This window comes from Vombatus ursinus, unplaced genomic scaffold (genome assembly GCF_900497805.2).
Source record: "Vombatus ursinus unplaced genomic scaffold, bare-nosed wombat genome assembly UNPS02010461.1, whole genome shotgun sequence".
Lineage (NCBI taxonomy): Eukaryota > Metazoa > Chordata > Mammalia > Diprotodontia > Vombatidae > Vombatus > Vombatus ursinus.
The window spans coordinates 4,057,901-4,085,364 of record NW_020950239.1 but is presented as its reverse complement, the minus strand read 5'-3'; the positions used below and the strand labels follow the sequence as shown (position 1 = coordinate 4,085,364).

The 27,464-nt window shown below is 42.2% G+C and overlaps 1 protein-coding gene and 1 long non-coding RNA gene across 4 annotated transcripts in view; one reads left to right on the top strand and one right to left on the bottom strand.

Moving 5' to 3' along the window:
• Positions 1 to 9,481, top strand: part of LOC114037591 (sulfotransferase family cytosolic 1B member 1-like) — a 32,969-nt gene extending 23,488 nt beyond the window's left edge. For both annotated transcript variants that reach the window (XM_027854507.1, XM_027854506.1), the window contains exons 7-8: positions 6,935 to 7,115; positions 9,098 to 9,481. In XM_027854507.1, the coding sequence (XP_027710308.1) occupies positions 6,935 to 7,115; positions 9,098 to 9,210 (294 nt within the window). In that variant the 3' untranslated portion in view covers positions 9,211 to 9,481. The remainder of the gene's footprint in view (positions 1 to 6,934; positions 7,116 to 9,097) is intronic.
• The window catches only part of LOC114037595, a 139,717-nt gene that overhangs the window by 61,175 nt on the left and 51,078 nt on the right, over positions 1 to 27,464 (bottom strand). For both annotated transcript variants that reach the window (XR_003568466.1, XR_003568467.1), the window contains exon 2: positions 15,280 to 15,360. This is a non-coding gene — a long non-coding RNA (uncharacterized LOC114037595). The remainder of the gene's footprint in view (positions 1 to 15,279; positions 15,361 to 27,464) is intronic.

The window sequence follows — 27,464 nt, the reverse complement described above, 5'->3', positions numbered from 1 at the left end:
ATAGATAGATAGATAGATAGATAGATAGATAGATAGATAGATAGATAAATGCTCTCAGACTGACTTTCTGAAGAAATTTTAGTGCAGAGACAAAAATCATTAATGGAAAATTAGCTCAACTGGAGAATACTTTTTCATTGGGGGACTTTCTTTTTTTTTTAAAAAATCATGTAACTCATCAAGTTTAATCAAACAGAGAATGAATAGATAGGTTCACTCAGAGAGGGAGAAGATGCATGCCACATACGTATAAAGAAAATTGGCAACAGAAGTAGTGACTGAAACTGCAGGGAACATACTTCTAGAAAGATAGGAGAACGGAGTAAAGGTACTTTTCCCAGGGTTCTATTGGACCTTGGTTAAACTGAAATTCCTGATTAGGCAATGGGGGATGGACAGAAATTAAGTGGACCATAATGGACGACACACCTCTAAACCAGAAAGAGAAAGCATGAACCTCTTCCATGAACCTCTTCTGCTTCAGGCAGAAAGAAAGTCCCCTCTGGGCTTTAGAAAAAGGTCTGAGGCAAATACTGAAAAATAAAAGCTCCTCCGGGCCAAAAAGAGAAAGACAACATATCATCTTTCAACCAACCAACCTCACCTGTGCTTTCTGATTTTTATATTCCCTTCCAAACTCCACAATTTATAGACATCGACACCTCTAATTCCCCATAATAAGAACATGGAAGAAATTATATTTGTTGTATTATTTCTCATTCTGCCTTTTTGCTGGCCTTGAAAGCATGGTCCTTTTCTGCAAGAGCAAGTTGGCTTACTGTAGCACATCAAAAAAAAATCTTTAGGAAAAATTAATTCCATTCAAAGGCCATTTAGGAGAGTGTGAGGGAAAGACTACAATGACGGGTGTTAGTCTGTTAACACAGTGTGACTGACCTGGCATCCTTTTACCAGACCTATACAGTCTCCTTTGATCTTTTCCTGGTAGAACTTGCAACTTCTGTTTTGTTCATCAAAACCTATAGATGGAACCTTCTCTACATTTTATGTTTCTTACTCTTGAGTGAAGGAGTTTTAACAGCCACATCTGAAGTCGGTGAGGTAGATAAACCTCTTCTTGAAGGATGAAAATATGGAATCCAAGAGAAATCCTTCAACCTCACTTTGACAAGCTTCTCAAATTCTCCTATTCCTTTTTGGTAGCTACCCAGGAGGACAACTAGGTAGCTACATAGCGCATACAGCACTGGACTTCAAATCAGGAAAACCTCAAATCTGGCCTCAGATACTTACTAGCTGTATGACCCTGGGCAAGTCACTTAACCCTATTTGCCTCAATTTCCTTATCTGTAAAATGAACGGGAGAAGGAAATGGCAAACCACTCCAGTATCTTTGTCAAGAAAACCCCAAGTGATGTCACACAGAGTCAGACATGACTAAAAAGATTTAATGACAGCCACCCAGGACCAATTGAGTAATGAAAGTCACCACTCAGGGACATTATTATGGATGTTTTTTCTTTAAGAAGTATCTGGTTGCACAGTGGTTAGAGCCTAGCGTCAGGAAGCTCTAAGTTCAAATCTATCCTCAGACACTTACTAGCTATGTGACCCTGGGCAGGTCACTTAACTTGTTTGCCTCAGTTTCCTCAACTGTAAAATGAGAATAATAATAGCACCTACCTCCCAGGATCAAATGGGGTAACATTTGTACAGTGCTTAGGACAGTGCCTGGTACATGGTAGGTGCTATATAAATTCATATTCCTCTCTGTGCCCATCATGAGTACTGCAGTGGCCATAAGCGCCCTGGCCATATATTAAAATAGTTTCAACTCTTCATTATGCTCCTCCAGATTCAGTCTATAGAAGATGGTCAATAGGGAGCCTTTTGTACCCTGTTTGATCTCAGAGGGTGGGGCAGTTATGACTGCCAGGGAAGTATAAACAATCTGAATCATTCCTCATCTATAACCAGCGAGCAGCTTCTGTGCCAGGTGGAGAACAGTCCAACCCTTTCCTTTTTTACATGCCTGGTGGGCAGAATGACAAAGGGAAAATTCAGGACTCAAGTGGGAAAAAAATGAACGGATTCAATTTTCTGCCTCACATTCTGCCCGAGATCAGATTTTCTGCAGTCCTTCCCCTTGGTCTGTTACAAACGTAACAAGATCAAGTTCCCAGACAAACACCTGAGTTCAGTCTCAGAGGGTTGTCTCTGCTTCCCAGAATGTCTACCCAGCCTCTGTCCTTGAAAAAGAACAAATTCAAAGCCCTTGCCCTGACAATAGAGTCAAGTATTTATTTAGATTTGGACTTAGTGAGGAGAGGAAGGTCAGAGGGCTAGGAACAGACCATTTCAATTATAAATAACTAGGGCTGATCATATTCCTTCTGTTTCTCCACTTCCTTCTTCTTTGTACAGAAGGGGGGGGGAAGAAGAGGCTACTATGCAGAGAAATATACAATTAATAAACATATCTGGGCAGAGAAGTGCTAGACTAAAGGGGCAATATAAAACATTTTCAGGGCCTACGTGAGGATTTGACAGCTAGGTGGCACAATAGATAGAGCACTAGGAAAATTCATCTTGAGTTCAAACCCAGCCTCAGATACTTATTAGCTATGTGACCCTGGGCAAGGCACTTAACCCTCAGTTTGCCTCAGTTTCCTCATCTGTAAAATGAGCTGGAGATGGCAAACCATTCCAGTATCTTTACCAAGAAAACCCCAAAATGGGGTCATAAAGAGTCAGACACAACTGAAACGACTTCAACAAAAATTTGTTACAAGGGTTTGGATAGGGGAAAGGAAGGAGAATAGGAAAATGGTGATAGTGATACCTTTTTCTATATTGAAATATTTGTTAGAGAAAATTTATAATAAAATATTCTAATGCAAGATCATTAAAAACAAATCTTACTAGACTAGCTTCATGTCCTTAAAAAATCCAGTTATACCCATGACTCAGTCTATGTAGTGATTATTTATTCCTAAAATAAAGAAAGAAAAAGAAAAACCAAGCCATTAAAATATTCAGAGGAGAGCAGAAGAAAGTTCGGAAGGGGACACAGACAAGCAGGACAGTGTTAAATTGGAAATAAACCAAAAAATCCAAGCTGTTCAATCATGATATGCGTCATAGAGACTCATGCTTTCATCTATTTTCCGTTTTTTTTAATAGAGAAATGTTTGTGTTTGTTGATGCTTCTCAAATTCATAATAATAAAAAAGTTAACATTAATAGGGAAACAAATGTGAGTGAAGTTAAAAAGGACCACGTCCTCTCTCCCAAGTCCAATCTCATTCAACATTTAATGGAGCTCTGAAAATCAGGGACTGTATTTTTCCCTTGTCTTGGCTCCTCAACACCGATGTCTTTCTGGCTGTGTTAGAGAAAAGGAAAAGAAGGAAGACTACCTTGGAGAACATAATACGAAAACACTGAATTTTTCATTGTAGGGGACATGTAGTGGGAAGTAGTAACAACCCTCAATAATTTGTAGGGGAGCAGCCCCCCTTTTAATTGTAAGTGGAACAGAGCTCAAGATTGTAATGGGAATAAACAGGACAGTGGGAATGAAGGACAAGGAAGAAATTCTCAAGTGAGACCCCTCCCAGATTCCCCAGCACCAATCCACTGGACACTGACTCTGCCTAGGTTTATGTTTGCCTCATAGGTTTATTGCATTTGCCTAGGGGGTTGATTTCAATACTCTCTCTTGATTGTGGGAGGTCCAATGAGTTCAGTGTCCACTGTTCCCCTCTTCCAAACCCACCCCTATATCTCAGAAACAAAGAATAATCCTTAGCCCTTTTGCCTCTAAGGAATCAAAACTTCTTCCTGAATCGTTACCTTTGGCCAACCTTCATCACACCCGATGTGCATCTAGTGAACGCTTAACTTTTTAAAAATAATTAAAATTGAACATACATTATAATCATCCAAACAAGCTTTTTAATGTGTCTACTATGGGCCAACCACAATGTTGGGTGCTGGGGACCCAGATACAAAGAATGAAGCAATCCCTACTCTCAAGGAGCTAGGAAGAGCAGTGGAAAGAGTGCTGAACCTGGAGTCAGAACGACCTGAGTTCAAATCCAGTCTCAGAAACCTATGCTGGACTCCACCCCACCTCACTGTGATCTGCACAGTTCAGCAAGAACAGAAATGAATACTTCCCCTTACCTCTGGTGAACTCAAAGCTCTTCGGGGAAAAAACCAGGCATGTTAACATTCTGTTGTTCATGGGCTGTATGACTAAAGATAATCTGCAATTGTGACGCAGTGGTGTGAGGGGAGCAGTCTTCATAAGCATCTCCATGTCCGGGACACCAAATTTCAGATGTTCCAGCTTACTGACATTGCCTGGCAGACATGCCATGGATTATTTACGGGCAAAGAGCATCATTCACAGAGTTGTGAAATCAAATAATGGATTTCTTCATGAAGGTCTGACAGTGAAAATAGGAGACTTTGGTTTGGCAACAGTAAGATCTAGATGGAGTGGTTCTCAGCAAGTGGAACAGCCAACAGGTTCCATTCTCTGGATGGTTGCGGAAGTTATCTGCATGCAGGACGATAATCCATTCAGCTTTCAATCAGATAGCATGGTGCTGTATGAACTGATGACAGGGGAGCTACCATATTCACACATCAACAACCAAGATCAGATTCTATTTATGTTTGGTTGAGGGTACGTATCTCCAGATCTCAGTAAGCTATACAAGAATTGCCCCAATGCCACGAAGAGGCTTGTAGTAGACTGCGTGAAGAAAGTTAGGGAAGAAACAGCTCTTTTTCCACAGATATCGTCTTCCTTTGAGTTACTACAACACTCTTAAATGAAAATCAGCGGCAGTGCTTCCAAATCCTCTCTCCACCATGCAGCCCACACAGAGGACATAAACTCATGCACGTTGACATCCACGAGGCTCCTGGTTTTCTAGTCACATTCTTAAGTTCTGCTTTTCTTACCTTAATGGATGAGATGAATTTTTTTTCTTCAGAAAAAGATGCTATAGATTTCCACAATTCAAGAACTACAGGGACACCACTCCATGTTGTCTTTTTCTACTACTTGTTTGCTCGATGAGATGTTTTCCACTCATTTTGTGTCATGTCATAATAGTGTCTTTTTACCAATAACTAACAGGCAAGATGAAATACAAACCAGTGCTTTAAAAGCAGATGCCTTATTTTCCTCTACAGAGGTGGCTGTGTTTATTTGGCAATATTTTCTCTTGATCATTTTTGTTGGATCAATTAGTATTTTTATAGTAAGAACGGCTAAAATTCTTTGTGAGGAATCCTGAAAAGTTCTAGTCCTAGAGGACGTTTCCAGACAAAGACGGAAGTCCAACTCCAGCGAAAAGGGAATAATGAATTCTGGATACAAGTTCCTACAATGAGTGTTAATCATGCCAAGGAATTTTAATTCTATTAAAAGATAGTAAGTTACCAGATAGTTTTGCACATAGAAAACAATCATTCAAAGGAATAAACAGTTCTCCATAGTACTGCTCTCAAATGGGGGCCATACATACAGCCTTACTGCAATTACAGACCTAAGGAGTGATACCTTGGTACTTAACAGACTTCTTTCTTGCACCCAATGAGACATCCAGTTGTGGAATGACAGTCTTTTGAATGAGGAATTGCTATGCTCCACTCTCAGCTAGCAGAGTGACCTACCAATTTGAAACTGTCTTCCAGAAGATGTACTATATGAGGTATGAGGTTAAAAAGATTGATCTTTCATTTGTATCTGGCCCCCCCCAAAAAAAAATCTGTTTGTCATGTCACTTTACAGTCATACCTCGTATAACAAGGAAACTAAATATATACAGTTTTCCTTGATGGTTTGGGTTTTTGTTTTTATTGATCTTGAAAAAATGAATTTATTGTAAGCCATGGATCTAGTGATTTATAGAAGGGAGGGCAGATTGGGGGAGGGGGTAATCAGAAGCAAACACTTCTGAGGAGAGACAGGGTCAAAAGAGAGAATAGAATAAACAAAGAACAGGATAGGATGAAGGGAAATATAGTTAGTTTTCCACAGCATGACTACTACGGAAGTGTTTTGCATGAGTACACATGTATAACCTGTATTGAGTTGTTTGCCATCTCAATGAGGATAGGTGGGGAGGGAGGGAGGGAGAGTTTTAAAAAGAATGTTTAAAATTATTTTCATATGTAACTGGGAAATAAGATATACAGACAATGGGGTATAAAAATCTATCCTGCCCTACAGGAAAATAGAAGAGGAAGGAGATAAGAGAAGGGTGGGGGCGGGCCGGGGTGAAAGAAGGAAGGGCAGATTAGGGGAAGGAGTATTCAGAATGTAGACTGGCTTGGGGTGGGGGGAGGGGAGAGATGGGGAGAAAATTTGGAACTCAAAATCTTGTGGAAATGAATGTTGAAAACTAAAAATAAATTAATTGACTTAATTTAAAAAAAAAAAAAGAAACCTATACTGGTTTTCACATCTATAAAATGAAGATAATAATGCACCTACTTCCTCAGGATTGAACATCAATTAAGATAATATCTGTAAAGCTCTTTGGAAATCTTTAGGTGCTGTATAATGCTAGCTATTATTATTCTAATTATAATGAAATGGAGGGAGGAAGAGAACCCAATTAAAGGTAAACCATATAAAAAAACAGCAGTCATTTTGTAATGCAACCAGGGGACACACTTGGGTCTATTCTCCATACCTGGCAGGAGGTAAGGTAGGGGCAGTAAGCAGCATCCCATCAGCTCCAACTTCCACCAGCTGGCAAAGGCAACCCCACAAAAGCCTTGGAGGGAGTGGGGAAGGGGGAGGGGAAGGATGCCTAGGGATCCGATGCATTCTTTGACCTCCAGCCCCCTCTTCCATCATCTCTCCCTGACATATTCCAGAAAAAACAAATTCACTGAACTACTTGGCATACTAGCTTTTTTGAAATATCTCTCTACCCATTGGCAGAACCCCAAGAAGGAAATCGAGAAGGTGATGCATTTCCTGGGGAAGAACCTAGATGAAGAGGTCTTGAGGAAGATCATCCATCATACCTCATTCGAAATGATGAAAAATAACCCCTTGTTGAACTTCACAAATATATCGAGTAAAATGATGGATCATGATGTCTCTTCTCACATGCGGAAGGGTAACAATTTTCCGGAGATTTCAATAACCATTTCTGTGCTCTCATTGTTTGGTGTGGTGGGAAGAAATTATATAATATCATTATCATCATCATCATCATCATAATTATAGAGGCTAGCATGTATATAGTGCCACTACATATCACATGCCAGGCACTGTGCTAAGTGCTTTATAAATATTATTTCATTTGTTCTACCCAACAACCCTAGGAGGTAGATACTATTATCCCCATTTTATAGATGAGGAAATTGAGGCAGATAGAAGTTAGGTGTCTTGCCACAGATTTCAAATACCATCACCATCCTGGTCACTCTCCCCTGGACAAACTCTCCAATTTGTGAGTATCCTTTCCGAAGTGGGGTACCCAGGACTAACCACAATCCTCCAGAAGTGGTCTGAGTAGGGCAGAGGACAGAAGGAGTCACCATGTTTCTGCTGATTCAGCCTAATATTGTTGCTTGGGTGGGGAAGGCAGGGAGGGCAGGGCTGCCATATCACAATGTTGCCTCTGAACCCACACCTCATAAAGATCCTCCAGTTTGGGTTTGGGTTTTTTTTTCTTTTTCACACAAATTGCTTTCATGATCCCATCCATGGGCATATAACTTCTTAAATATTTGTGCAAAACATTACCTTTAGCCCTATTAAATTCCATCTCTTTAGTTTCAGTCCACCATTCTGGACCTTCGTGGATCCAAATCCTTCCATCTGATGGATTAGCTCTCCTTTTCGGCTGTGTCAGACAAGTTTGATGAGCAAGCCATATAGGCCTTCATTCAAGAAATTAATAAAGATTTCAAACAGAAAAGGGTACTGTATAGAAAAAACTCAACCAGACACCCTTCTCCTGTTTGATATCAGTTTAATAATCACCACTCTTTGGATTGAGGCAGTCAAACAATCTGAACTCACCTAATTGTACCTTATATCCCCTCCATCACAAGGATCTCATGAAAAAAATCTCTATCAAAAGCCACACATAGGATCTAAAAAAATCTCTATCAAAAGCCACATGTAGTATCTAACAAAAAAAAATCTCTATCGAAAGCCACATGTAGTATCTAACCAAAAAAAATCTCTATCAAAAGCTATATGTAGAATCTCATGAAAAAACTCAATCAAAAGCCAAAATTTATAGGATCTCATGAAAAAAATCATCAAAAGTCATGTGTAGGATCTCATGGGAAAAAAAACAAACTTGTATTTAAAGTCATATCTAGGGTCTCACAAAAAAAAAAAAAAATTCTATTAAAAGTCCTATGTAGGATCTCATGAAAACATTATATTCAAGGGAAGAGAGCAGAAGGCAGAATGGGCTTCCCCATCTCATCCTGTAGATGTTGGTAGAAGACTACTGATAGCTCTCCACTTAGCTGCAGCATTCAGCTCTCTTCCAATGAGCTTCCAGCAGCTGGCCTTCTCCAGCCAATCAGCAAAGCAGAACCTCTCTTCCAAATTCCCAGCAAAGAAACTGACCAGTGGCTACTTCAGTGGCAAGCCTTGTGGGTTTTCTTGTGCCTCTCTTGGGCTGGGCTCACTCTCCTGCTTTTTCTTCTAACACCTCTTCCTACGTCTTGTTCTCTAAGCATTTTCTCATGCTTCTTAACAAGCTCATGCCTCAAATCAGAGCCTCCAGCTGGCCCATCTTGACCTTTTGAGATAAAACTCAAGAACTCTCATAAGAGGCTGCTAGATGGCTCAGGGGAGAGTATTGGACCTGGAGTCAGGAAGACCTGTGTCCAAAACTGGATTCAGATACATCCTACTTCTGTGTCCCTGAGCAAAGCACTTTGCCTGCCTCAGTTTCCCCATTTATAAAGTGGAGATAACAATAGCACCTACCTCACAGGGTTGTTGTGAGGATCAAATAAAGTAATATATCAAAGCACTATATAAACCCTATGTTAGTTCATAACCCATTCCTTTCCTATCTCACAAACAAATGGTTTGGAAGTTTCATTCCCTATCTTTTCTGTTTTTCAGGGATTGTTGGTGACTGGAAGAATTACTTCACGGTGGCCCAGAATGAAATATTTGATGCGATGTATGAGAAGGAAATGGCCAGAACCACACTGAAGTTCTGTACAGAGCTCTGAGGTGACCTGACTCTCAAGCTTGTGTTCCTGCGTTATAAACTGAAGGCACCTGTGGCTAAACACATCCCCATCGCCACTTGGTGGGTCCTCCGTGCTGTCTACCAGTTTCTTACTGCCCTTTTCATGTCCTTATCAAGTCCCTGGCCAAAAGGGAATGTAAAGTTTCACTTTTCCCTTGCCCTGATGGCTCTGAAAATAGTACACAACTCACAACTACTTTTCTCTACCCTCTGTTCTTCTTCCTTCTTTTTTTCCTTTTCCTCTTATTCATTCTTCCTCCTCTTTCTTTTCTTCCTTATTTTTCCCTTTCCTCTTTGTCCTTTCTTCTTTCTCCTCCTCTTCCTCTACCTTCTTCGTCTTTCTTCTAATAAATGGACTTATATGGCTTATCACGCCAAAAAAAAAAAAAAATGCCAGGGTTTTAAATAATTAAATGAAACCTCACGAAGGGCAAAAATAAAAAGGCTGACCCAGCCTTCCATAAAAATGTGCAAGGAATTAGTCCCTGCATGATCAAACTCCTCTTTTATACCTTGTTCCCAGATTCAGCTTGTCTGAGGTTAGATGGCAACAGATCAAGCCCAAGGATTTCTAGACAAGGCAGATTCAAATTGCCATGACAATTAGGATCCTCTGGCTTTTGGCAATCTTCTTATTTGTTCTATCTCTAGGTAAACACTTTTATACGGCAGAAGGCACTTTTTACCAACCCTGCCTATCTTCCAATACTTCCCTGTCCCCCGAGTCCCACCCCACACTCCTGGACCCCCCTTCAGTCTAATCTATGAGGACTTCGTAGTCTCCACTCTCAGTTTTGTTGACTGTGTGCTGTTATGAAGTCTTGATCTCATTTTGGGTTCCCTGGTGCCTGAAAAACTCCCTCCTCACTTTCACTTCTTTGAAGGCCTATGTGGGGATTACAATTGTCCAATTTACAATGGACAATTTACAATGGAATGGAATGGACCGGCAATAAGAAATGATGAGCAGGAAGATTTCAGGAAAACCTGGAAAGATTTGTATGAACTGATACAAAGTGAAAAGAGTAGAACCAGGAAAACATTGTACACAGTATCAGCAACACTGTGTGATGATCAGCTATGAATGACTCAGCTCTTCTCAGCAACACAATGGTCCAAGCCAAGTACAAAGGACTCCCGATGGAAAATGCCGTCCACATCCAGATCAAGAACTGAGGGACTCTGAATGCAGATCGAAGCATACTTTTTTCATTTATTTTATTTTTTTATGTTTTTTTCCCTGTTGATCTATGTCTCCTTTCACAACTGTGACTAACATGGAAATGTGTTTCACATAATTGCACATATATAACCTATATCAAATTGCCTATCGTTTTAGGAAGAGGGAAGAGGAGGGAGGGAGAAAAATTTAGAACTCAAAATCTTGTTAAAAAAGAATGCTAAAAATTGTCTTGATATATAATTGGGGGGAAAATAAAATCCTATTAAAAATAAAAAGGAAAACATCCACATAGAAACTGTCCCTAAGTTAATTGGCTGTGAAGGGGAAATCAGTTTCAATCAAAATCCAAAGTTCCCATTCCTTGGCCACCCTGAGGCAGTTAGGTGGGGCTCTGGAGAGAGCCCTGAAGTCAGAAAGTTGTTGTTCAGTTGTTTCAGTTGTGTTCCATTCTTCCTGACCCCATTTGGGGTTTTCTTAGCAAAGATACTAAAGCAGCTTGACATTTCCTTCTCCAGCTCATTTTACAGATGGGGAACTGAGGCAAACGGGTAAGTGACTTGCTCAGGGTCACAGAGCTCATAAGTGTCTGAGGTCAGACTTGAACTCAACAGGATGAGTCTTTCTGATGACAGGACTGGCACTCTATCCACTGAGCCACCTAGCTGCCCCTAGGAAGTCAGGAAGACCTGAGTTCAAATCCGGCCTCAGACCAAACACTTGACACATACTAGCTGTGTGACCTTGGGCAAGTCACTTAACCCCAATTGCCTTACAACAAAAAAAAAAAAAAGAAAAGAAAACCACTGCTCTGTCAATTACCCTCGAATCTATTTTGAGAATTTTTATTAATCTGGGGCACAGGGCCATTTCTTTTGGATATTTGACTGACCTAAGGCTGCCTCCTGTTAATATTAACCTTACCTGGCTAAAACTTGGCTCTTGACAAGTGGAATGATAATAGTAAGGGAAGATTTTTGATGTTCCTGAGATAAGAAGCCAAAAGGGAACTTCAAGTCATTTAACTGGCTCTATTTTTGTGAAAGTCTCCCCCTGGCTCTGAGCCTTGGGCTAAATTTAATGACATTAGAGAAGCATGAGGGTTATATGTTGAAAAAAAGATTACTTACCTGTCTCTGATGTAATATTTCTCTATAAAAAGCTTGGTCCAGGGGCAGCTAGGTGGTACAGTGGATGGAGCTCCGGCCTTGGAGTCAGGAGAACCTGAGCTCAAATCTGGCCTCAGACACTTGACACTTACTAGCTGTGTGACCCTGGGCAAGTCACTTAACCCTGACTACATCACTAAAAAGTGAAAAGAAAAAAAAAAAAATTGATCCAAACCCCAATCTTGGTTCAGGATTATCTTTCTGAGTCCCTAACCTGTGCTTAAGCATAAGAAAACCTAGATTTTAACTTCTAGAGTTTCTGTGTTGAGACAGCATTATTTGGCTGCACATGAACTCAGTGAGAAATAATTTTCCCATAATAAATCTAAAGCAAGAGTTCTTAACTCTTGTGTGTTGTAGACACCTTTAGAAGACTGGTAAAACCTATGGACCCTTTCTCAAAATCATGTTTTTAAGTGCAAAGGAAATCAATTATATTGAAATAAAGATATAATTTTTATTTTCCCATTCAAAGTTACGGACCCCCTGAAATCTAGCAACAGATCCTTGTGACTCTGCGGACCCCAGATGAAGAGTCCCCAATCAAGGGGTTGTGGTTTCTTTTGATGCCATTCTTGAGGGCGAACAGGATCCTGTAAGAACAGGATCATTCTTATAGAAAATCCCTCAGCCATGGAGCTGAAATGGACCTCAGTGACTATCTAAGCTCAATGAGGACGTGAAAGGAATTCCTGCTCCAACATATGGTCATCCAGCCTTTGATTGAAGATCCCCTGGGAGGGGGAACTCACCAGTCCAGAGCCAGCCCATTTCACCTCGGGATAGCCCTACTCATTAGGACAGCTTTTTTCAAGCCTTTAATCTGATTCTTTTCAATTTCTAACCATTACTCCTAGCTCTGCCCTCTGGGGTCAAAGGAAGCAAGGCTAATGCTGCTCTGTGGATCAGCCTTTCAAATACAAGATGGCAGCCATCACTTCTCCCCACCTGCCCACCCCCCAGCTCCAGTTTCTTGGACCCATCATCCTCTTGACTCCTCTCCTGTAGAGCTCCCCAACTCAGCCACCAACCTCCCGTCTAAAATGTGGCTCCCAGAACTGAACACCGTACTTGAGATTTAGTCTGACCTGGGCGCAGAAGAGTGGGACCATCACCTTCCTACTCGTGAACATGGTGCTTCCCTTAATGTAGTTTAAGAGCACAGTGTCTTTTTTGGCCACCATTTAACACCGTTGACTTACACTGACCTTGGCTGTGTTTCAGTCGTGTCTGACTCTTCATGACTGCATCTGGAATGTTCTTGGCAAAGATACTAGAGTGGCTTGTCATTTTCTTCTCCAGCTCATTTTACAGACGAAGAAACTGAGGCGAACAGGATTAAATGACTTGGGCAAGTAACATACTATTAAGTGTCTGAAGCCAGACTTGAACTCATGAGGATGAGTCTTCCTGACTCCAGGCCTGGTGCTATCCACTGTGCCACCTAGCTGCCCCATCACATTGACCTTCTGCTAAAATCAAACAAAACAAAAAACAAATCCTTTTCAGACTGACAGCTATCTCACCACACTCCCATTCTGTATTTTTGACATTGATCTTTAGAGCCAAAGTTTGTCTTTACGTTTATTTCTAACACATTTCTCTCCTCTTCATTTGGTTGTTCTGGGCCATTGAGATCTTTCTGCATTCTGATTCTGTCATCCAATGTATTAGTTATTTAGGAGTTCTAAACACCAAACACACTGCTGAAGTCATGTGCGTCTTCACTTTGCTTGTCATTTTCAAACCTAAATAGAAGGGAGCTACTTGACTAAACCATAAGTAAGGATTCCTGTAGGCAGCATGTTGACCAAGAAAACCACGTATTAATATTATCTACATCCTCTGGCTTTTCATTTATTTTGTTAAATATTCCCAATTACATTTTAGTCTGGCTCAGCTGCACTCTGAAGCGTTGAAGGCAGGAATGCAGGGGTGGACTGGGTGTTTGACACCCCTTCCCTAGAAGACTTAATTCTTCCAGCTCCAGACCTTTGAATTAGAGCCCTGCTATTCTGATTGGTGAGTGCCTCTGGTGACCTGTCCCCTAGACCAGCTCCAGGCACACTTCATTTTATGACTGCTAGCTCCTTACCAGTGGTACTGTTACTCGGAATAGGGACCATGCCCTGGTGATTGGGAACTCCCACCCTGAGCTGACTGGTGAGTGTCTCATGCAGTTCACCACAACCAGGAGGCTAAGGAAGCCCCAGTCACATTTTTTCCTTTCACTTCCCAGCCATCTTCTCTCTAGACACCTTGCTGCTAATTGGGTGCCCTTGTCCCATCCTGATACCCATTTCTAGCTCTGAAAACACAATCTAGTCAATACTACCATTGCTATGGGATAGAGTGTCATTCTATTCCTCTATGGCTCCAGTAACCACCTCTAGAACTTTCCAAGCCAAAATATCATTTCCTAGCCAGCATTGCCTTTGGGTACTGTCTCTGCCATTAGAATATAAGCATCTTGAGGGCAGGGACTATATTTATTTTTAATATTCAAACCCCCAGCACTATAGCACAGTGCTCAGTACATATTAAGTGCTTAATAAATGCTTTCATTCATTCATTCGCCTAACTGGAGATCAAAGACACAATCTAATTAATTAATTAATTAATTAAAGCCGCTACAGAAGGGAGTAGGTTTGTATAAAGGTTGTCTCCTGGAGACACTTGCTTTTAAAAATGGAAAATAGAGTTGTTTAACATGAACTTGGACACCCAACATCAAGTAATCCCCTCCACACACTGTTCTCTTTGCCCTCTATTGACACGAGCATTTTCATCCATGTTATAAAAGCACTTTGTGTTCCCTAGATAAAGGGAGACTCACAAATTCTGAGTGCTGCATCCCATGGCTCTGTCTGGCCGCGAGACAGAAAACCCTAAATTAATTTTAAGCTTCAGGATTAAGTGTCACACTGTGTAAAGTGATGAGATCAATGAAAATACTGGGGGGAGGGGAGGTTTAAGCACTAGCTGCCCCCATTGTAATATACCCACCCAGAGAATTACAATTCGTTGTGCATGGAGGTGAGAGAGCCTTCAAGCAACCTCAAGGCGTGTAAGTCGTTTGGCCGCCAGATGGCGCTCTGGATACACAAGAATCTGACTCTTCCTCCAGGCTCTTTAAAGAGCCTGTGTTGAAACTGGCCCTCTCCCTCCTCCTCCCTCTTACCCCCTCCCCCAATAAAGGGCTGGTGATAGAAGCTGGAATGTTCCTCAAATTGACCACAGTATGAAATCCCTTTCATCTGTACTGCCAAGGATTAGAGTGTCCCTCCCTTTCACTAAAGCTAGGACCCAACAATTCACTCTAAAATATATTTTGTTGATATATTTTGGCTTTGCATCGCATTCATTTCCCAATATATTTCTCTCCTTTATCCCAAAAATCCGTCCCTTGAAAAAGAATAAAAACAGAGGGGAGGAGAGTAATTGCAGCAAACCTAATCAATACATCAGCCAAGTCTTAAGAGTGTATGCAGCGTTTCACACCCATAGCTCCCCCCTCTGCAAAGAAGGTTAGTAGGGACACTTTCTCATTTCCCCTTCAGGGCCAAGCTTGGTCATCATGACCACACATGCGTTCCACGCATTTTTAGGGGGGAATGATCCTTGAAGCTGCTTCCAGCCTCAAGTGGCCGTAGCCATGCCCATCCAGAGTGTGTGTCTCTGCTTGACCATTGTCTCCTACCTGGACTCTCCCCAGCCTCCTCTTCCCGTCCTGGATGGGGTGTCCTTCCAGGAATGTAGCTCCACTGCTCGATGCTGGGGCCTATAGGGAGGAGGGGCAGAGTTAAAATCCCCTTCTCCTTACCCCGAGAAATGAAGCCTTACATTCTTCCCCAACTGCCTCATAGACTTATCTGCTCCAAGGCTAAGCTAATTAACTACCACCCACCAAACTACCCCACCCCAACCCCGAGGCATGGCCAATTTCTTTTTCCTAACCAACGGCCAGTCTTCTTTTGATTTCATCTGAGAAAGGTCTCCACACTTGTAAAGTGATAATGGAGTTAAGACGTGGGGAATCCTTCTACTCTTTGTCAGTCGACTGCACATCAGAAATCTGGACTAGGGGACCAAATATCCCAACAGCTCTGGGTAGTAGGCACTGCATGTATTACTACAGATCAGGTGACTCAAACCCAGAGAAAGTAATTGGCTTAGGAACTCTGGGGAACTTCTCCTGGAGAAATGAAAAGGAAACAGACCTTTCTCCCCTTGGCTTTACTCAAACCCAAATACTAGTGTGAGCGAGAATGATCTGGGAACTGCTAATGCCCGAAGAGTCTCCCAATTAATATTTCCAGCATGTATCCATTCAAATTCTTCAAAGTCCATGGAGATCACCTCTCCCCTGCAACCACGCCCAACTGGATCAGAGATCAAAGATTCAGAGCCAGAAGGAATTTAGAGGTCATCTAATCCGGCTCTCCCATTTCGTAGATAAGGAAACTGAGGCCCAGGAGAGGTATATGCCTCACCCAAGGCCACACAGCTGATACTTTGTATTCCCAGTGCTTTGCACATAGTTATGCTTCATAAATGCATTATTCATTTAAATTTATTCATTCAAGATTTGAACCCAGCATAACTAGAACTTATGATTCACTCAGAGCAAGCAAAGCTGGCAGGAATTCTGAAGTTTCCCAGGAAGCACCATGAACACCACAGTAGGTCTGAAATATCACATGACCCTGACATAGGCAAATTGTAATGACGAAAGGCTCTGAGACCGCAAAGAGCTTCAATATTTCAAAAACTCTGCGATTCTGCATCCTGACAGACACAAATCCCAAGCCTCCCGGGCCTTATTAGTCACTCTTCATGAGCTGTCACCAAAAAGTTCCATCCACTAGAGGTTAGGCACTTAGCTGGGGTTGTCATCACACGACAAACGCACCAACTATCCCTGGGCTGGTTATTGAGGCCCGTCCAGCACGGCACCAGCCAGACCTCAAACTAGGCTGCTCTAGTCACTTGCCAATAGCAACATGGTATTGGGGAAGGCCTTTCGTAATGACGACCACAACAAATCCTCAATCAGGGTGCCTCAAAGCTATGTCCAGGTTCCAGGCATGTTTTGGGTAGGCAGCTATTCAAATCCACTGCTCAAAATCCCCACTTATGTCTTCCTTTTACTTGGTCAAATCAGAGGCAACATTAACTCAAAGCAAAATTTAATTAAATATCTAAGCACATATGAGTAAGTATATTCTTCCAAAGGTTCCCATGCAACCCGTAGAGAAGGCAATATATCTAGTCTTGCATTCCTAAAACTGAATCCCACCTGGATTATCTCAGCCTCTTAAGCTGCTCCTTACTGCCCGTGGCTTAGTGAATAGAGTGCTGAGCCTGGAGTCAGAAAGACTCATCTTTGTGAGTTCAAATCCGCCATCAGGCATTGACTAGCTGTGTGACCCTGGCCAAGTCACTCGGCCCTGTTTGCCTCAGTTTCCTCGTCTGTAAAATGAGCTGGAGAAGGAAATGGCAAACCACTCCAATATCTTTGGACTGCCTTCTCTGGTCTACTGGTCCACTTTCTCCATTGACCGCCCTCTGCTGCTGGTTCTCTGCTGAGCTGCTGCCGTCACCTGCTGATTCTCTTTCCTAAGAGAAGAGTGCCTTTTTTTTAAGCAGAACCAGAGTGCGAGGCTATTTCACCTCATTCTGTGAGACCAAATCTATTTTCGTTCAACTCCTTCTCTTCCTCCAGCAGCATATTCTTTGGTCCCTCCTAGTAACTGGTTTGCAACGAGTTCCTTCCAATCCCTAAGATGTCGCTGGGTCATGCAAATTACCCTAGAGCCTAATCGTGCAAGATTGGAGGGGGGAGTGGAGCTGGGAGGCCTTTGTTCTACATGCCTGCTGGTGTTGTCTTTCAGTCACGTCCGACTCTTCAAGACCCCATCTGGGGTTGCTTGGCAGAGATCCGGGAGTGGTTTGCCATTTCCTCCTCCAGCTCATTTTACAGGTGAGGAAACTGAGGCAAACAGGGGCCTCACCCAGGGTCACACAGCCAGTAACTGTCTGAGGTCGGATTTGAACTCAACAACAACAGTAAATCTGACTTGACCCACTTCACAAGATCTTATAAAGATCAGTCAATTAGAGATTTGTTTTCCAGAAGGAGATACATATCCTTTGGATATGATAGCATCCCAAAAATATGGGATCTCACCTTTCTTTAGCCTCGAGAACGCCCAGTGTGGACGCTTCATCCAACAAACCGTTTTGCAACCCCGTGGGCTCGCTGAAAGGGTATACAGGTTAAATGACTTGGCCACAGTCATCCTTACAGTAAATTAGAGAGACAGGATTTGAACCCAGGTGTTCCTGACTCCAACACACTATCTACTAGGCCACCCTGTCCCTACTGATCTTGGAAATTGAGTCTCGGAGAATAGTGACTTCCTATTCAAATACAGCTAGTAAGTACCGGGGGCAGGATTTGAACCTGGTTCTTCCTGACTCCAAGCCCAACTCTCCATCATTTGCACTCCATTGTGTCCCTTGAGGACTATTACCTAAGGATCCGATAAGGATCTCTACTAAAATATTAACGCCCATGAAGGATATTTAGACTTTGTACCTGAGCCTACTGCCATCTTTTTCCTAGATTATGCCATGTGGAATTCTGGTCATAAATAATACTTCAATAAAATGACTAGAATAAGACCAGGACATTCTCAGTCCACTTGTAAAGGTGAATATTCTTGGCGGAAAATGCTGGTGTGAGCTAGAATGATCTGGGAGTGGCTAGTGCCCAAAGAGTCTCCCAATTAATACCTCCGGCATGTAGCCCCTCAAGGAGCTGGGAGGAAATCCATCTCCGTTTATGAGATGATGCTAAGACCGTCCGTCAACAATATTGCTTCTACAGGTTACTACGGGAGGAGAATGAATGTGAAACTGAGCGACAGCGAGGACGGAACTCCGGATTTGTAAGCAAAGGACCAAATTTGAGTTCTGGTTCTGCTCTTCACTCCACGTGTGACTTTGGCCAAGTCACTTGCCCTCTCTCGCCTCAGTTTCTGCCTCTGTAAAATGAAAGGATCACACTGGAAAGGCATGGTGACACCATAAGGAACAAGTGGTGAGAACGTCCAGAAAGAATGGAGAGAGGCATGTAGAGAATGTAAAGGAGCCCATGAAATGTTTGCTCTTTAGCTCCCAGACTCAGAGAGATCTCTTCTCCAGTCACTTTGTCAACAAACAACTGTTAATTAAGCCTCCTAAGTGTCACGCACAAACCCAGGGGATACAAAGAAAGGCTAAAGACAGTCCCTGCCCTGAAGGAGGTTACAATCGTGCAGGATAAATAGGAAACGATTAACGGGGGAAGGCAGTAGAATTCAGAGAGATTGGGAAAGGCCTTCCTGTAGACGTGGGATTTTAGCTGGGACTGAAGGAAGCCAGGGCAGCCAGGGTATGGAGATGTGAAGGGAGAGAGGTCCAGGCATGGGGCACAGCCAGAGAGAATGCCTAGAGCTTGAGAGATGGAGTGCCTAGTTCAAGCACAGCATCCTTTGGTTGCAGAGTCCATGGGGGTGGGGGGTTGTAAGGTGTGAGAAGACTGGAAAGGGGTGGGGGGAGTTATGAAGAGCTTTGGACCTCAAACAGAGGATTCTGTGTTTGAGGGAGGAAGGCCGATTAAAAGCCTATTAATTGCTAATATTTATAGAGCACTTTAAGATTTGCAAAATGCTCTAAATATATTATATCATTTGATCCTCACAACAACCCTATGAAGTAGGTGCTATTATCACCCCCATTCTACAGATGAGGAAACTGAGGCAGATAAAGCTTGCCCAGGGTCACACGGCTAGTCGCTGTCTAAAGAAAGAGTTGAACTTGGGTCTTTCTCACCCCAAGTCCCTCATTCTATCCACTGTGCCACCTAGCTGCCCTGCCAGGAGGTGATGACCTGAACTGGGGACCAATCTGAGAGATGATGAAAAGGTAGTATTGGCAAGACGGGGCAACCGACTGGATATGTGGGGTGAGAGGGAGTGAGGCCTCAGAGACGACGACAAGGTTGCCAGCCTCGATGACTGGATGGGTGGTATCGACTTCAGAAATAATGAAATTTCAAAGAAGGCGGGGTTTGAGGTTAGATTTGGCTTAATTTAATTCAACAAATGCTTATTAAATATCTACTACGTGCAAGGCACTGCTAAGCCCCGATGATTCAGAGATAAAAATGAAATATGTCTGTAGAGAGAGAAGTAAATCCAAGGTACCTTGAGGGAGAGAACACTAATAACTGAGGCACGGAGAAGCCCTTGCGGAATATATGGTGCCTGAGCTGAGCCTTGAAGGAAGAAGGAGGCGCGGTAAGCTCAGGACAGCTTGTATAAATGCCCAGAGGCTGGAGATGAAAGGTCAAGTTCAGCTGGAAATACAGTTCGACTGGAACAGAATTATGTGAAAAGGACTCTGAAATATATCTGAAAAGGCAGGTTGGGGCCAGACTGCGGAGGACCTTAAATGCCAGATTGAAGAACTTTGTCCTAGAGGCAATAGGAGTCACTGATGATTTGGGGGCAAGAGAATCACAGGATCACCCCTGTGCTTTAGAAAGCTATTTCACCAGCTGAGTAGGAGACAAAATGCAGAGGGGAGGATCTCGAGGCAGAGAAACAGACTAGAAGGCTGTGGCAACAGGTCTGGGCAGAGAGCGGCAAGAGACTGAGCTAGGGTGGTGGTCACTTGAGCAAAAAGAAGGCGGTGGGTGGATATGAGAAATGTGATGGCAAAATAAGTAAGATCTGGGAATTAACTGAATATGATCAAAAAGCCATAGAGTGTTAAGACAACCAGCCACGACCTTGTCTATGGCGAAGAAGCAGTCAAGATTAACCCCAAGCTTACAAACCTGGGTCATTAAACAGACGGGAGTGCTCGCGACAGAAATAAGGAAGGGCAAATGAGAGGCGGGTTTAAGGGAAGAGGATGAGTTTCACTCTGGACATGGCAAATCTTAGAGGAAGATGGGGCACCCAAGCAATGCCCTGCAGACAACTGGCGAGTCAGGACCGGGATTCGGGAGGCGGAAGATGGGGCATGATCTGGGATATCATTCAACCCAAGCCTCTCTTCATGTGGATAAGAAAACTGAAGACCAGAGGATTAAGTGGTTGTCCCAAGGTCACAGAAGTAGGATATTGTACTGAGAGCGAGAAGGAACCTTGGACCCCATCCAGTCATAAGATCATGTGTTTAGAGGAAGGTCATCTAGTGCACTCCCTCACCCCTCTCATTTGACAGATGAGGAAACTGAAGCCAAGAGAGATTAACTGTCTCGTGTGTCACATAGGTAGTAAGTACACGGCAGGGTCCGGATTGAGGCCTGGCCCTCTGACTCTATCTCCAGCATCCCCTCCACTCTAAGGATTCCGTTTCTTAACAAATTCCATAGACTGGAACGACCCCATCGGGAGGCGTCTTTGCTTCCCATCCTGGATGGTATTTGGCTTTCTGCCAGAGAAGTGATGTTGAGCAAGTTCATCTACTGGCTGCAATTCAACACGACTTAATTAAATTTTTAAAGAAGAGGAAAGTGCTGTTGAGTCAGCTTCTGACTGCCCAGTGAAAGGTTGCAAAAATAGACAGGAGCCCGGCCATTTTAACTGGTTACTCAGAGGGTTCCCAGAGATCTAGCCCTCAAATACTTGAAATGTTCCATTGGTTCTATGATCCCCCGTCTGCACGTTCCCCTCAGTGATGCGGATCACAACTCTGTCTGGTATCCATTCCCTCCCACGAACTCAACTCAGGGAGTCTACCCACCGAGGCTGCAGGCACCCTCCTCGATTTGTCCTGATTTCGTGAGGACAGGAAAGGGGACCGGTATCAATCATTGCCATATGACCAACTTGTCCTCCATTCTGATCATACATTTCTTTAATGACATCCTTTACTCCAGCATTTTTTTCCAAATTCCTTATTTGTATGTTGTAACACCTCTCCGTCGCTTGCTCGATGACACGTTGTTTTTTCATTCTTCAGAGACAATTGCATTCCATGACTTGTAGCTGTCTAACAACTCTGCCAGACGGCTGGTTTGAAAGACATGCTTTTGTTGGTAGCGCAGTGGATAGAGCAGCGGCCCTGAAGTCAGGAGGACTCGGGTTCAAATCCGGCCTCAGACGCATGATACTCACTAGCTGTGTGACCCTGGGCAAGTCACTTAACCCTGACTGCCTCAACCAAAAAAAAAAGAAAAAAAAAGAAAAGACATGTTTCTACTTCTGGGGGGCATTAAAAGAATATTGTAATGTCTTGAAGATAACATAGTCCTTTTCCCTCCCCCTAAAACTTTGTTGCTGTTGTTCAGTTGTGTCAGACTCTTTGTGACCCCATTTGGGGTTGTCTTAGCAAAGATACTAGAGTGGTTTACCATTTGTTTCTCCAGCTCATTTTACAGATGAGGAAACTGAGGCAAACAGGGAACTTACCCAGGGTCACCCAGCTAGTAAGTATCTGAGACTGGAATTGAACTCTGGTCTTCCTAACTTCAGGCCCAGCACTATATCTACTGTACCACCTAGCTGCCGTACTTAATCAATAAATATTTAACAACAGAAAGACTAGGAGATGTTAACTGACACAAAAAAGTTTATAATTTACTATAATTTCTCTTATCTGGGCAAATGCACTTTATTTTTTCATTTATTTTATTTTATTTTTCTCAATTACATGTAAACAAAAATTTTTAACATTTTTAAAATTTTGAGTTCCAAATTCTCTCCCTCTCTCCCCTCCAAACAATTTGATACAGATTATACATGTGCAGTCATGCAAAACATTTCTAAATTAGCCATGTTACAAAAGAAAATGCAGACCAAAAAATCCCCAAGATTAATAAGGAAAGAAAAAAAAAGTATGCTTCAAACTGCATTCCGACACCATCAGCTCTTTCTCTGGAGGTGGATAGCATTTTTCATCATAAATCCATCAGAACTGTCTTGGATCATTGTATTGCTGAGAATAGCTAAGTCATTCACAGTTGATCATCATACAGTATTGCTATTACTGTATACACTGCTCTCTTGGCTCTGCTCACTTAACTTTGCATCAGTTCAAGTGAGTTTTCCCAAGTTTTTCTCATCATTTCTTACAGCACAATAGTATTCCATCACAATCACATACTACACCTTGTCCAGCCATTTCTCAATTGATGGGCATTCCTTTGATTTCCAATTCTTTGTCACCACAAAAAGAGCTGCTATAAACATTTTTGTGCATGTGGGTCCTTTTCTTTTTATCCCCATGGGATACAGTCCTAGTAGAGGTATTGCTGGGTCAAAGGATATGCAGTTTTATAGCCCTTTAGGCATAGTTCCAAATTGCTCTCCAGAATGGTTGGATCAATCACAACTCCACCAACAATGCATTAGTGTCCTTTTTTTTTCATATCCCCTCCAACATTTATCATTTTCCTTTTTTGTCATTTTAGCCAATCTGATAGGTGTGAGGTGGTAACTCAGAGCTGTTTTGATTTCCAGCAAATGCACTTTAAATACAATTAATTACAAGATATCATTTTTCTTTGAAATAAAATTGTTCATGCTACAATCTCTATTATATTCTTTGCTAATGGATTTTTTAAAATGTGTTGCTGTGATGCAGTTTGGTCCTTCCAGGTATTCTTGAATTCCAGCTCCTTCTTAAACGCTCACTAAGCTCTTATGCACTATGTGGCCAGCTAGGTGGCACAGTGGATATAGCACTGGCCTTGAAGTCAGGAGGACCAGAGTTCAAATCCAGTCTCAGACCAAACACTTGCCATTTACTAGCTGTGTGACCCTGGGCAAGTCACTTAACTCCAATTGCCTAAAAATTAAAAAAATAAAAATAAAAAAAAAAATCAGGCACTATGCCAAGCTCTGGGGATATAAAGAAAAAAGCCAAGTATATGCCCTCAAGGAACCTAGTCTAAGGGGGGCCCCAACAACATATGTAAATTAGAATATACAAGATAAATGCAGAGTATATGGGGAGCAATCTTAGAGGGGAAAAGTGTAAATAGTTACAGCAAAGATTGAGAGCAAAGGGCCAATGAAACGCTTCTTAGAAGCAAGTTGTGCTTTTGAAAAAAAAATGGAAAAATGGGAAAACTGCTTGGGAAATTACTTCATTGTTGCCTTCCCTCAATTCTTCAGGCTATCCATATTTTAAATAGATTTTATTGATATGTTTTGTTTTTACATTACCTGGATTTCTTCCTACATCCTCCCTACCCAACCTAGCCATCCCTTATATAATGAGAAGGGTCAAACATGGAGAATTCTCTTTATATCGCTCCCCACTGGTAGGAGTGATTTAATTTAACCAGACTAAATTAATGGAACCACATTAAAACGTAATTGAAAAATACTTAGTTGTTTTTTTTTTTAAAATACAAGAAAGATAATGTCGATTTGTGGTTTTCTAATTCTGTCTATGGCCTGCAGGGATCCTTATGTATGGCTTAGTGGCCCTTAGTGCTATGTGAATTTGACACCACTGTCTAACAAGCAAGAATATTTTTTAAGAAGAAAAAAGAGAAATAAAAGAAAAAATCAGCAAAATCATTCAATACACTGAAAAGAAACTTGATGTAATATGATATGAAATGATCTACAACAGTGGACTCCGAAATCTCCCTAACAGAGTAGTGTTATGGGGGGAGAGAGAAGAAAAAAAAAAGAAATTTACATGATAACTTTGTATATTTAAAAGGAATAGCAAGTTGTATATAATAGATTTGCAGTTTCATGTGCAATCATCTTTTTTATTATACTGTGTTAGGGAAATGTTTGTTTTATTCCATAAATTAAAAAATAAATTTTTAAAAAACAGAGCCGTGTGAGGTATTTTCTCATATATCTTCTTTGGCATGTTCTCTTTGCCCAGGCTATTTTAAACCTGAAATTAGGACACAGAATCAACACCAATCAAGAAAAATGACAAAAATGAATCCAGTGAGATGATCCCCATGCAGGAGGCACACATCAGAGGCGTGTTTCCACCTTGATGCTTGTATCCAAATCGGTGAATGTCAAGCCCTCAGTCACCCACGTTTCCTCTGAGAAAGGTTCTGGAGGCCTTTGAAGCATCCAGTTAGGGAACAGGGTTAAAAGTCATGCTTAAATGTGACCCCAACAACCAGAATCCCTAACACTGATATGAGTTCTTGCCCTCCACCCTCCCTCCTCTCTGCTCAGGGGCTCACTGACCAGAGTGCTTTAGAGTGGATGGACTTTTTTGTTGAAGTGATTTATTTTGAATCATTAAGAGCAAATAAAAACATCGCATTCTTATAGGGGAAAACGAATCCGGGTCTGGGCAAATTTCTAAGGTCAATTCATCAAATCGGTTTTTTCCCCCCAATGTCTTGAATGCTTTGCTGATTTTTTTTTCTCTCTAAAAGCCTCCCAAGCCTGGCATTCCTGGGCTGTGCATACCCACAATCCAGGCATTCCTCCTCCCAGGCTTGCTATCCCAGGATTTGTCAGAGGCCCCACCCACCCACTTGGCAACGCCCGGCCAGGGTTCTTAGAAGGAACATGCCTTATCTTGTGGGGAGCAGTTGACAGCAGGAAGGAACATGGCACTGTTCATAGGGTTATTAATAAATTGTTTCCAAGTTGGCCAATGCAGCAAAAACTCATTTTCCAGCTATGTTTAGCTATTTATAACCCACAGTCATGGTCATGGAACGCTCTCCTACCCAGAACAGTATTTTAAGCAGAATCATATGCCACACTTGTTGACAATGGGGAGTTTTATCTCTCTTGAATTTTTAAAGAGGATCAAAGTTGTCCTCTATTTACCAGTTACACCAGTTCTGGTTATTTGAAAATAATACTTCTCCCCAAAGTTGTACCTTTTTCCTGAACTACTGCAGCGGCCTCCTAGCTGGTCTTTTTTGCCTCCGGTCTCTCTCCTCTCCTAGGCACAGGAATAGCAAATGGAAATTCCTAAATCACAAATATCTGAAGGACACTGCTGATAATCATTTGCTAGACTTTGCCACCATGCCTTCAGATGAGTGCCCGAGGTACTACCTCACATCCATCAGATTGACTAATATGACAAAAAAGGAAAATGACAAATGTTGGAGGGGATGTGGAAAAATAGGACACTAATTCTACTGCTGGTAGAATTGTAAACTGGTCCAACCATTCTGGATTAACTTTCTCCTCCATCTTGTTCAGACCCTACCCAAGTGGGGAAGCCCCTTGTGTTCTACTCAGGCTTGGGTGGAGGGGTAGATCCTTTGTGTAGACTGTCAAGGCTGGGTGTGGTCTGAGAAAGAATGATCAAAGTCACATCCCCCAACCCCTCATTAGAATGGGTCCACCTCTCATTCTTCTCATTAATTGTTAACCAATCAGAGTTGATTGCTACCCTAAGGAACACCCACTCTTCCAAGGGCATATAAGCGTTGAATGAGTTACTTGAGGGGTCTTTGGCATTTGACAGTGCCACTGACCCCTTTTATTTTTCATGCACTAACATAATTAACAAAATTATTAATTACCCAGAAATTATGTCTCTTGAATTTTTTGTAGATCACGGTCATCAGGTCAGGATACAGTAAAGGACATGGCAACTTGCGTGGTCATCAGAAATCCCCCAGGTCTAAGAGGCTATTTCATGTAGTGGGGATTTTTTATGACTATAGGTGACTGGGAAGGTGCATCCGGAAAGCCAATCAGAACGCAGGGGCAGGTTTTTTGTTGTTTTTGTTTTTCAAAACTGTGCAGTGTTTGCCAATAAACTTTAAATCTAGCTGTCTTCTTTAAAAAAAAAAAAAAAAGCAAATCCTGGTGCAGGAAGGAGGAGGGGACTTGGGCCTACCCATTTTGTTGGGGGTGGGGGAAGAAACTCCATTGGAGAAATGCTTACAAAATTAGTCCTCTTGCACCCTGGAAGATGCCTCTGTCCCTGCAGCCCCCTGCATCCTTCGCACCTCTCCTGGGTACACTGCTCATTTGCCACCATGCTTTCAAGTAACTGCCTTCTCCTTTCTTCCCGCTCCCCCTTTTCAGATCCCAGAAATTAAGTCCAACACCCTTTCTCTGAGGCTGAAAGAGTGCCTCAGTAAAGACTTACCCAGGGTCACAAAAGTAGTAAGTTTCAGAGGTAACCACGATAACTAACATTTATATAGCACCTACAATGTGCCTGGCACTGTGGTAAGCAGTTTTTTAATCCTATTTGATTCTCACAACCCTTCTGGGAGATAGGTGCTATCATTACCCTCATTTTACAGATGAGGAAACTGAAACAAATAAAGGTTAAGTGACTCACCCTGGGTCACATAGCTACTGCCTGAGGTCAGATCTGAACCCAGGTCTTCCTGACTCTACGCCAGGTGCTCTATCTGCCACCTAGTTGCCTCTAGGTAGGATTTGAACTTCCGACCTCAGAGCCAAAAAATCTTTCCACTATACTGGTTATATATTCCACTATACTTGTTGAATTGAACTTCTTTACTGAAAAGTTATCACTAACTCTATTTTAATCTCCTCAAATTCCTTTTCTGATGTTTCATTGTGGCAGGGAGGGGGAGACTCTGGATTTTCTTTTTTTTGGTTTTTTTTTTAATGAAGCAATTGGGGTTAAGTGACTTGCCCAGGGTCACACAGCTATTAAGTGTCAAGGGTCTGAGGCTGGATTTGAACTCAGGTCCTGACTCCAGGGCCGGCGCTCTATCCACTGCACCACCTACCTGAGACTCTGGATTTTCAAAATGTACACAAGCAGCTGTCCTACCCAGCTGGAGAGTCATCAAGCATGGTCTGGGGTTGATGAAATCCAAGATGTCAATGGTGGTGTGTGTGTGTGTGTGTGTGTGTGTGTGTGTGTGTGTGTGTGTGTGTG